The sequence below is a fragment of the Hydra viridissima genome, unplaced genomic scaffold (genome assembly GCF_058129835.1).
Source record: "Hydra viridissima isolate aposymbiotic clone 2 unplaced genomic scaffold, HvirCarnegie_v1 scaffold_9, whole genome shotgun sequence".
NCBI lineage: Eukaryota > Metazoa > Cnidaria > Hydrozoa > Anthoathecata > Hydridae > Hydra > Hydra viridissima.
Genome location: NW_028324308.1, coordinates 2,620,583 through 2,632,916, shown reverse-complemented (window position 1 = coordinate 2,632,916; position 12,334 = coordinate 2,620,583). Strand labels below are relative to the sequence as shown.

General features: G+C 28.6%; 1 protein-coding gene and 1 pseudogene across 10 annotated transcripts in view; both read left to right on the top strand.

The window, feature by feature from the left end:
• Positions 1-12,334, top strand: part of LOC145185581 (uncharacterized) — a 31,560-nt gene continuing 19,226 nt past the window's right edge. For 6 of the 10 annotated variants that reach the window (XR_016455590.1, XR_016455589.1, XM_090097617.1 and 3 more), the window contains exons 1-2: positions 5-123; positions 4,241-4,307. Coding sequence is in view for 4 of the 10 variants with exons in the window: in XM_090097617.1 (XP_089953743.1) it covers positions 46-123; positions 4,241-4,307 (145 nt within the window). In the remaining 6 variants the exon portion in view is untranslated. Of the gene's footprint in view, positions 124-4,240; positions 4,308-12,334 lie in introns of all 10 variants that reach the window. The other 4 variants (XM_090097621.1, XM_090097624.1, XM_090097620.1 and 1 more) reach the window with 2 other exon arrangements.
• On the top strand, positions 10,195-11,229 carry LOC149883593 (uncharacterized; annotated as a pseudogene).

Genomic DNA, 12,334 nt, shown 5'->3' with positions numbered 1-12,334 from the left:
AGAATTAATGATATATGTATATATATTGATGGTAATGTTGTTAGAATGGATGATAATGATTCAACACAACTTTTAAGTTTTAATGAAGAAATTTCAGAGAATTCTCAAAGTAAAAGAATTAAGGTAAAAAATATTCCCCACAGTTAAATCATGGTGTTTAAGTTAAACCAAAATTACCACCAAAATTTTGATAGTTTATAATATTTAATATTTCAGATTATTTTCATATGATTTTATATGTTGATTTTGTGTGTTGATTCTTACTTTTAAAAATTTATTATTTTGTACATCTCTTTTTTTTTTTTTCTTTTTTTTTTTTTTTTTTGAGACTTATATTGGCTATTTTTTATGGAAAAAAAAAATCCTTATTTCATGTTTATACTCAACAAATGGTCAATAATCATGAGCTGCTCCTAAAATAACCTTTAAAGTTTTTTTCTTAAAATCCAGTTTTAGCATAGAATATAGTTATTGGGTGAGAGTATATTTCTTAGAAAAGTAATATTTTTATACCCACTTTTAGTACCTAAGCTTTTTGCTTATAAGTAGCTCATGAACAGTACTGCAGACTAAGTTACCAAGGACACTCTACAGAGTTCATCAAGATTAGTTTTTTTTTGTAGTCAAACTGTTCTAAACAGTTACTTTGTAATTCTATAGAAGAAATGAGAATTTTTAGAGTAGACCAGATCCCTAAAATTAAAGAGTTCAGCTCAACATTGTTCAAACAATTCAAAGCCTTCAAACATTACTTGTGAGATGCTTTAATTGTGCTTTAATTGAGCTCAATCAAGCTTTAAGCTCAATTGTGCTTTAATTGAGCTCAATCAAGCTTTAAGCTCAATTAAAGCACAATTAAAGCATCTCACATATCTTAATTAGGGCTGCCAATTCAAACTTTTTTTTAGAAGTTCAAACTTGAACGTGTTCGAACTACTTGGGAAAAAAGTTTGAACATCTTCGAACTTTTTTTAATGTACTAAAAGATGCAAAATAAAAGAGTACAAGTTAAAAACTAAACCATTTATTAATCTAATAATAAAACTGTTTATTTATAAAAACAAAAATATTTATTATTGAGACCCGCTTCTCATTTTCACTACATTTAACTTAAAAAAATGTCTATTTTAGAATAAACAACATCACTCAGTATTTTTAAGTGTTTGTTTAAATGCATCTAATGTATCATCACTTAATGAGCTCCTTATTTTTGTTGCAAATAAGCCTAGGCTAGAGAAAGCCCTTTCAGCCTCCACAGATGTCGGAGGAATAGTTTTAAGAGCATTAAAAAGTATTTCTAAATTTTTGGGTCTTGATTTGCTGCTTTAAAAAGAGGCATTTCTTTTTTAATGAGGTTAGATCCAAGTTCACCTTTGTGTACTGTCATTTGAAAATCAGATGTTTTAATGAAACATTTAAGTTCTTGAGCTAAAGTCAATTTAATGTTAGTATTTTTCTTATCATCAGTTATATCACTGTTATTGACTTCTCCATCAGCATCAGAGTCTTCCTCACTAGACTGGAATAATCTTTGAATAAGATAAGTTGCAATATTTGCTATTGAGTTTCTTTTTATTTTATTCCCAAACTGATCATCTTGATTCAAAACATCTGGGTTGGATAAATATTTCATTGGATGTATTAATTTTATGTTTCTCCTTTCAACAATTCTTTTTTCAAATTGCTGTTTTACAAGTTGACTAATTGGCGTGTTGGTTTCATTTTTTTTTTCAAATTTTTTTCAATTTTTTCTGGATAAATTGAATTATAATTTCAGAAGACAATAAATCAGCATCACGTTTGGAAAATGCTTCAGTAGCTAGTTTGAGCGGCTTTAGGGCAACACAAAAGTTATTAACTTTATCTAGTTCATTCTTAGAAAGAGGAAAATCAGTGTTTTTGCTAATTAAAGCTATTTTTATTTCGTTTTGGACTTCCAAAAACCAGTCTAACATACCAATTGTGCTGCTCCATCTTGTCCTGGAGTCACAAATCAAAGCTTTTTCTTTTCCAAATGCTTTAATAATATTTGGCTGAAGATCATCATCATTTTTTACAGGTCATCTATGAAACATTTGTACTAATTTTCGAATTTTGGCCACTGGCTTTTGAAATTCAGTTTTCAATGAGGGTACCAAATTTTCAGTAGATATTTGAATTGTTTCAACATAATCAATCGAGTTTTCATCTTCTCCCTCACTATCACCATCATAATCTTCATTAAGATCTTAAATTGAATCATTAACTTTAATAGTATCACCAACTTCAATGGTTTCATTAACTTCATTGTTATTACCAACTTCAATGGTATCAACAGGTTCATTGTCAAAATTATTGTTTGGTAGTGCAGCACTTTTTTTTTTAAAAAGCACATCAATTATGCATAAATGGGTAGCATGATTGTACATTTGATATTCTGGTTAAGTGTCATAGACAATTTTTTTCATCAAACTGGCTCCATCTGTAACAAAGGCAACAATATCTTTTTCTAAGCTTAAATTAAATGAATTAAGTTTTTTATTAATTAGTTCAATAGCTTTTGATGCTGACATTGTGCCATGTGCCCTTAACATTACAAGAGATTGAAATCCTCCATTATACTGAATATTCAAATTCATGAATTTCCTGTTTTTAACTGATGTGTACTCGTCAAATGTTAGGCTAAATTTTCCATTAGTTAAAATGACTTTTTGTAACGAAGCAATTAGTTTTTTTTTGATTATTTCAAAGTATTTCATCACTAAAATCACGAACAGTTTTATTGAAATGACCTTTAAGGCATTTCTTTTGAAAGTTCAAACTTTTAAGCAAAAAAAGTTTGAACCTGAATGTTGAAATTTTGGCGTAAAGTTCGAATGTTTGAACTTGAACATGTTCGAGCTAGCAGCCCTACAAGTAATGTTTGCAGACTATTTTGACAATACTACCTTTACAAGTTTTCTTGACAAATGTCTTTGATGTTTGCATTTATTTTATTTATAAAAAATACCCTAAAAAATAAAAGTTTCACATTTGAGCCTGAAAGCTACAATTAGCATTCATTCAGAGATTTCTTCAAGAGCAAAAATGAATTTTATTGACCCTAAGACTATTTAGAAACTGTTTCTTTGAAAGTTTGTTTATTTGGATCATGTTTTTCAAACTATAGTTTTGCACCTAATTACATTTTGTTTTATTAAGTACTTATTTTAGTTGGTTTTTAGTGGAGTAAGAAAGCAAATTAAGCTTGTAGATAAATTTCTAAGACAGTTTTTAAAAGTTAGTTTTTAGAGTTTTAAAAGACTTTTCATATAAAGTTGCTATACAAGTAATTTTGTTTTAACTTGGCTTTACATAAAAGTTTATTATGGTTAAAATATGTTGTAATATATATTATGGTTTAATTGAAAAGCTTTGAATAATAGTTTACTAACAAAAATTTATATTTTGCAATTTTTGTCCTTAATGTTCACTATCTCAAAAAATTGCTTTTAAAATATTTCTAAAAACTAATAAAACTTAACTAAATTCTCCTCATAATATTTTTTTTTTATATCTAATAATTTTGGATAAAAGAGGATTTATTGTCATTGTTGAAAAAAAAGATGATTAGGGATAAATTTAAAATTTTCAATATGAACTAACTGCTAGTATTTTCTAATTTTTATAGAAATAAATGATATTAATATATTATATTATATAATAATAATAATAATAATAATAAGAAGAAGAAGGAGAAGAAGAAGAAGAATGATAATAATAATGATAATAATAATAATAATAATAATAATAATAATAATAATAATAATAATAATAATAATAATAATAATAATAATAATAATAATAATAATAATAATAATAATAATAATAATAATAATAATAATAATAATAATAATAATAATAATAATAATAATAATAATAATAATAATAATAATAATAATAATAATAATAATAATAATAATAATAATAATAATAATAATAATAATAATAGTAATAGTAATAGTAATAATAGTAATAGTAATAGTAATAGTAATAGTAATAACAACAATAATAATAACAATAACAATAACAATAATAATAGTAATAATAATAATAATTTATATAGGAATAACTTATATAGCCATCATCCATCAAACTTCAATGAGATGGTAAAATTCTAAAAAGGATTTTTTTATTTATTTAAAGTTGTTTATAGTATATAATGATTAGGATTTCAATTGATAAATGGTTTTTGATACATGGTTTTTTTTCCTTATGGTAGATTGGACAACTAGAAATTCTTTCAGAAAAGAAAGAAATCTTGGAATCAACATTTCCCCTGTATGAAGGTATTTTTGTGAAATAACAAATTTTATGCATATTTTTTTACTTTTTATTTTCTTAAAAATATTTTTCCTGTAATGTTTTATTTTAGTAAACAATATAGCAATAGGGAGCAATAATGTCATATCCTAAAAATGAAGTCTTCAGATTTATTCACACTTATCTCATCCTAAATGTCACTCTGAGTGTTATGTATCAATTTTTCAACTTTTCATAAATTCTACTCTTTAGCTCTTTCTAACTCTTTTCTACTCTACACTGAAAGTTATCACTCATTCAAATATGATAGCTATTTAATGATTTCAAGTCCTTCAAAAAAAAAAAAAAAAGGGGGGGGGGGGGGAAATCCATACTTTTTCAAAAGAAGCTAAGTCAAATTGAGTTACTGAATCAAAAGTCCCTAGCAAATCACAAGGATGGTATCTTTCTTAATAAGCCTATGGAAATTTCTTTTGTAATAGCACACTAGTCAATACAAAATGGCTGACATCAAACTTTCACAGCTGTAGGAGTAAATGCTAATAAGCAACCTTTTAAAGGTACAGCAAGAAAAAAAAAAAAGAAGAAAAAAAAAAAGCAAAGTTATTTGTTTAAGTTAGCAATATTGTCAATTTGAAATAATTCAGCTTTTTTAAAAAAATGTGTTTTTTAGCCCCACAGTTGTGTGCTCATCTTCCCCTTCAAGCAACACAATGAATAACTGGTCTAAGTAAAGGGTTTGAGCTATTATTTGCTTAAAACTAGATATTTATTTAGGTTTACAACTATGTCATTTAAAATATATGTTAAAACATCATTATTGCATGTATCTCAGGCAGAGATACATTTTAAAAAGTCTTTTACAGCATTTAGAGTTTTCTAGATTTATTTCTGCTATAAAGACAGAGAGAGCCTTTATAGCAGAAATAAATCTAGAAAACTATATTTGCCATCTGAGTTTAAAAACATAGAAAGTTTTTGAAAAATGTATGCTAAAAATACCCTAATCTACTAGTGGCCTATGAATATTTCAGAAAGATTTTTAAATTAAACTTCCATTTAGGATTTTGATCCTCCAATACTGATGCTTGTTCTTTTTGTAAAAGAGTCAGAAACCAAACAAAAGATGTATAAAAAAACACAGAAAGAAAAGTTTGATGACTGATTTAATCATTCACAAAAAAAGAGACAATTCATTTTATGACCTAGTGAAGGAACAGAGAGAAGGTTTAAAAGCCATATGCTTTAATCATCAGCAAAATAAAGTCCTGCCTAAGGTTCCAGGCATATTACAGTCAACAATTACATTTATAATGTTTGTATTGTGGGAAAACAACAGAAGTGGATCTCTAAAGAAAGACAATGCTCATATCTATAAATGGAATGACTATGGATTCAAAAAGAATAGCTCATCTTGATCCAGTGCTGTTTTCACAAGCGCTGCAATAGAAACAGGTGCTTGGTGTCTGATGCTTGTGGTGGACAAAACAAGAACAGTACCTTAATTAAGTGGCAAGTTACTGGCTAATAACACATGCACCAAATTCAGTCAAACAAATTAATTTTCTCTTTCCAGTTTGAAGGTATACATTTCTGCTATGTAACCGAGTCTTTGGAATGCTTAAAAAAAGGCAAGGAAAATGGAAAGAATCTACTCCCCAAAAGAGTGTTATAATGTTTTTAGTTCATAAGGAACTGTAAAAATCATCTCTTTGACTAGAATGTGATGAATTTCAAGTCAGTCACTGACAAAATTTTTAAAAAACCACTTAACCCATAAAGATACAGAATAACAAATGTTTTTTTTTTCATCACAAGAGGACCAGTTGATAATGTCAAGGTTCAAACTGAACCAAATATTAGTTGTATCAAGAACATTCCTCAAATTTTAACTAAAAAAGGTTATAACTGCTTGTTATTTCCTGCTCAAGTGGAGAAAGGAGTCCCAGTAGCAGGTGCTAAAAAAAAGTAATACTAAAAACTTGATTCTGGAACTGTGAACAAGAGATTTGATTCCGCTTTCTGTACAATGTCGTGAATGATTCTCACATGGTTGTAGTGGAACAACCAGAACATGAGGAAGATGCATATAGCCATATTTAACTTACATATTGCATCTGTTGAACTTGTTTTGTTGTACATTTCCTTCATACAAATGCAATAGTATTGATTTTTATTTTTGATATTTAATATTCTAAAGCATTTTTAATCCAATTTAAGCACTGCATAAACGTTATTACAAATCAATACTTTAAAAAACAAATAGGTTTTAATGATTTTATTTTTACATAAATAAGTCAATAAAAGTTGAAGATAAAGAATTTCAAGTAATGTAACAGAATAAGTAACACTGTAATGGTAATAAAGTAATAATGCATATTACTTTGCTGAAAAAAGAACTATTTTTTTTAGCATAACTATGCATTATTACATTCCACCAAGAACTTTCAAAACAGTCCACTATACTTTTTAAAAACTAGCTAAGTTCAAAGTTTATACATGTTTACTTCAAAATGATTTAAAAATTTATTGTTTTCTGCATATGTATTATAATTAGTCCAACTATATGGTTTAAATTTGACAAGCACAAAAAAAAATTGGTAAATGTTGTCGACATAGAAACAGCCTCAATTTCTCAAAATCAGTTTAGTTGGATTTGGCAATTTTTGCAAGTGGGCTCCTCATATGTAAAAGCTATAATTTTGAATTTCACTGCAATAAAGATTTTTTTGTCAAACAAAAGTTAAGCTTAAATCTTTAAAGTTTAGGAAAGTGAAATAGAATAAATGGTCTTGCTGCATCCCCCCTGCAGCATCCCCCCTGACTATTTTTAAACCCTCACCCTGACTTCATTAAATTAATACTTTACCCACAGAAGCTAATTTCTCCACAGGACCTAAGGATTTTTTTAAAGGATTTTTCCCTTAAAATTTAACTATCCTCTGACAAATTCTTTTTATTTTTGCTACATTCTTTATATATTTAACAATAACTGTTTTTAATCTTTCCCATTTTTACATAGGAACTGGCTTTTTTTTTTCCATAGAGTTATAATTTTTATAGTGCATTACTCAATATCTGTTCAACAATATTGTTGAAGCATTAACTAAAATCTTTAATTTTGGGTTTACTATAAAAAACAGAAAAGTTTTAATCAGCTATATTCAGAAACCTAATAAACAAAAAACTACAACAAGGCGTATTATAGAAACAATATCAAATACAATGTCTTTACAAACAAATTTCTTTATGAAAGATTTGCGAAAACCTAACTAAGTCTTGTGAAGAAAAATGCCTGTATTGAGAGATGGGTATACACTAGAGATGGGTATACACTGATGATTATAGCAAGTTATCATTTAAGTAAAATATTAACCATTAAAGATATTATTTAATTTTTAAATAATATAGAGATATTTTAACAATGTCAAGATTTTTGACTTAGTTATTAGAGAGTTCTCTCTTCAAGCTATCCTTTCTTCTATCAATTCATTTATCAATTGATAAACATTCTGTATATTACCCATTTAAACAGAGTATTTCATCATCTATTCTGCAAATAACTATGTTTATATTTTGACAGGTAAAGATTTATCATAGCTGACTTTTTTTAGTTGTCTAAAGCTTAGTTTCCTATAGTTGTAGGAATGTCATACAACAGTTGCACAACAACTTTGTTTTATAATGGATAAGCATGGAATTCTCGAAACTATTTTTGTTTCGATACGTTACGAAACGAGACTCGTAACGGAACTCTTCTCGAAATGTTTTTGAGTTACGAGAGTAAAGTTTTTAAACTTTCGAGAAATTTATTTCGATCGGGTCCCGGTTGTTACGAGAATCATTACGAGAACGGTTTCGAGTTTCTCGTAATGATTCTCGTAACAACCGAAACTCATTTTTCCCAAATTTTCATTTTCTCATTACGAGAATTATTTGTGTTTCGGGATATTTCGGGATATTTCGAGTTATTTCGAGTTCCAGAAATGATTTGCAAAAAATTTGATTAACCAGTCAATCAGTTGAAGTACGCATTTTTAGGACATTTGACGAGCGCGACAGCTGAATTTTGTTTTCTTTTTTTAAAAAACACAATTAAAGGTTGAAAATATCAATTTAAAGTCTTTTATTATATTACTTATCAAGACTAGGGTTAGGACTATTGTAATTGTAATTGTAAAAATTAAATACAATTACACATTACAATACAATAAAATTGTATCGTAATATTACAGAAGATTAATTCTTCTGCGGCTGAAAATTCAGCCACTTATAGACTAAAAATTGCTTCTGCGGCTGAAAATTAACGCATGCGCAAGTATTCATATTAATTTACTTCATTTTCTTAACTTAAATATCATTGTGAGATATCTTTTAGGAATTTGAAGAGAATTTGAAGATAATTTAAAAAATACAATGAGCGACCTATCGATTGGAAAATCTTTTGAGAATTTAGTTTTTTTTTGATGTTATCATTTATTTGTCATCTCGATGTAACTTTGCGCATGCGTTAATTTTCAGCCGCAGAAGCAATTTTTAGTCTATAAGTGGCTGAATTTTCAGCCGCAGAAGACTCAAGCATTACAGAAACAATAACAAAATTTTACTTTAGTAATGTATTGTTGTGATGAAAAACAATTACAATAAGTATTGTATTGTTTTTCTTCTAACAATACAATAAAATTCGAGAACTATTGTATTGTTTTAATGAAATAAAATTACAATAACTATTGTAGTGTATTACTTTACATTAAAGTAGAAAAGCTAACGTATTTTAACGTATTTATATTCATCTCTTAACGTATTTATATTCATCAGTTTTTTGTTAATTTTTTAAAAAGTAAATGTACTATGTATAATTTAAATAATGTATTTTTTTAAAATTTTATTAGACTGTTTCAATGGTCGAGCGGTCTGAGGCATATGTCCCGTTATTAGAAAGTCGTGAGTTCGATCCCGAACAATCTATGACGTTTCGCGATTTGACTATTTCTTTAACTTCATCACTTCTTCAAACTACGTCACATTGCAAAAGCAAACCATCCTCAAAGCAAATTATGACCATTGAAAATTTTTTATTAATATTTTTTTCATTTTCTCGATATGTATCGAAATTCAGCTGTTGCGCTCGTCAAATGTCCTAAAAATGCGTCCTTCAACTGATTAACTGGTTAATCAAATTTTTTGCAAATCATTTTGGGAACTCGAAATAACTCGAAATATCCCGAAATATCCCGAAACACAAATAATTCTCGTAATGAGAAAATGAAAATTTGGGAAAAATGAGTTTCGGTTGTTACGAGAATCATTACGAGAAACTCGAAACCGTTCTCGTAATGATTCTCGTAACAACCGGGAATTTCCCGTAACGTAACCGAAATGTTACGAGAAATTAGTTGATTTTTCGAAATCGCTCTCGTAACTGATCGAAACCTCTCGTATCGTAACGTAACAATTTTCTCGATTGATTTTTCCCGAAACGTTTCGAGAATCCCTAGCTTAATAATGGAAACATTTTCTAGTGCAAGTTGCACAACTTAACGTTGGTTGTACAACAAATTTTATGTTGTACAACTGCGGTTGTGAGTTATGAAAAAAATCTATTTCTGCAACAGTATTTTGTTTTTTGTGCAAAACACGCAGCTTATTTTGTACAGCAAAAAAGTTTACAAAATATCGCCATTGCAATGGTGATATTTTGTGAACTTTAATGTTTACAAATAATAAACCTCACAATGCATTTTGAGGAATTATTTTAACCTTCCCTGAGACAATAATGAGTCATTGTTTTCTTTATGAACTTGACAATATTTTTACCATCTGGCTGCGAATCATACAATTTACAAACTCCACTTCCCTTTTACACAGTAGTACAACCACCTCATTTTAACACATTGAATAGATTAAGACCATACATGCATTAACAACTTAACAACTAGATAGATTAACACTTGCACACATTAGCACCTACGTACATTAACACCTATACACACACTAATTGCATCTTGAAGATGTTATTCACAACACCATAATTTACAAAGCATGGCAATGGCTCCATCTTGTGTGTTAGAAAAAATGTCTAATGCAGGTTTTATGAATGAAGTTCAAAAGTTTCCAATTTTGTATGACAAGTTTGATAAGGAATTTAAAGACAAATGGAAAAAGAAAAATGCATGGGAAGAAATTAGTCGTCTGTCAAACTTATCTGCTAATCAAGCGGAAGAAAAATGTAAAAGCATTTGAAGTAGTTATGGATGGTGGCTGAAATCAAAAAGAAATATCCCATCAGGTTCTGGAAGGAATTCAGTTCCACCTCAGTTTCTTTAATCGATTGGCTAAATACTTTTATAGAACATCGTGAAACAACATCGAATATTTGTTCAACCTCTAATTCCAGATTAGAAACAACAAATTTGGAGTAAAACGTTGAGGTGGCTTGTGAGCAAGTTGAAAATATTCATCATCAATTGAACAAGGAACTAGATAATCATTTATCTGAAGATGTGACTGAAAAAAACCATTATGTAAATTCTTGTGTGCAAGTAGAGTCAAGTGAATTGACAATTCATACTAATAACAAAACTAAAAGAAAAAGAAAAAAATTAGATTCTAATGATTTACTTGACAAAACTTTAGTGAAAACATTAGAAATGACTAACTCCAATATTGAAAATCCGACTGAAGATGAGAAGGATGAAGATTATTTATTTATGAAATCATTAATTCCACAGCTAAAGCAGTTAAACAACTATTCCAAAGACTCGGCTAAAGTTCAAATACAAGCACTTCTTCTCAAATTAGAGTTTTTAGATAAAGATGAAACAATCTAGCCTCTCTGTTTAACCTATTAATGTGAATAAAAAATATAAATATTACATTCTAGCTTATTATTTTCTTAAACCAGCTGATGTGAAAAACTACACATTTTGTAAAATCCATTGTAGTTGTAAAAAGAAGAACCTGATTTTGCAGGAGCCTCAATTCGTACATGTTTTACATCAATTGCTCCTATGCATTGAAAGTTCCAATTCTGATTAAACTCTTTAATGATCTTTTGCCATTCTTTTATGTCATTTGGGGCTCTTAGAAATATTTTTTTGAGAACTTCCCATATAGCATTACAAGTTTCTTCGATTATATTACAAACTGTAGCTCTACCAACTCAAAAATTAAAGGACTGAGTTTGTTGTGATTCTCCTGTAGCCAGGTATCGAATTGTAATAATTAATCTTTGCGATAGACATGGAGACTCTACTGGGACAATACTTTTTCGTTAATGAAGATCCGATTAATGAGAAAAGGTGTTCAAGTCTGTCAGGAGCCATTCTTAACACTAGAAGCCCCAGGTTTTTTATATGCCTATAAACCCTAAAGTAGATTGATCGATCCAGCTTAATCGCAACTAAATGCACATCTCTTAATGTGTTATGCAGTTTGTTCCTTTTTCAGTAAAAAATATCAAAATAAGTTTAAATTTATCAATTTTTCAACGTTAATATTTTGACTTCGGCAAAGTGTCAGATTTATATATGCAACACAATTTGTGAGCATATATGAATTTATAGTTTTCAATCCTGAAATTCCGAGATTAAAAAACACTCCTGGGATTGCATGCCCTATCATGAAGCAATTGCCTAAAGACAAACAAGATGAAACTGCCTATCCGATACACCAGAACATCAACATTGTTGCTAGACCATAAATCAGTAAAATCAAATTACAAAACTCTGCAAAAAGCATATAGTGCAATCTTTATCCAGTTTTTTGATTATTTGCTAATCATTTAAGTTTTATGTGCTGTTCCTGGTTTTTTAAAAATACACTAGAGACTCCTAAAAACTCAACTTTTGACCTCCTACACAAAGTTGGGTTTAATGAATCAACAGTGCAATCTGTGTTGCAGAGTGTGAAGCCAGTGTGTTACTTTGGAAGATCCTAATTCCTCACTTGTACAATCCTTGTTCAACTGTGTATAGAAAACTCAAGGGGCCTTCTGTAGGCAAATAAGAAACTTTAACTCTTTAATGCTACCAGGCTAGTGAGATTTTAATTG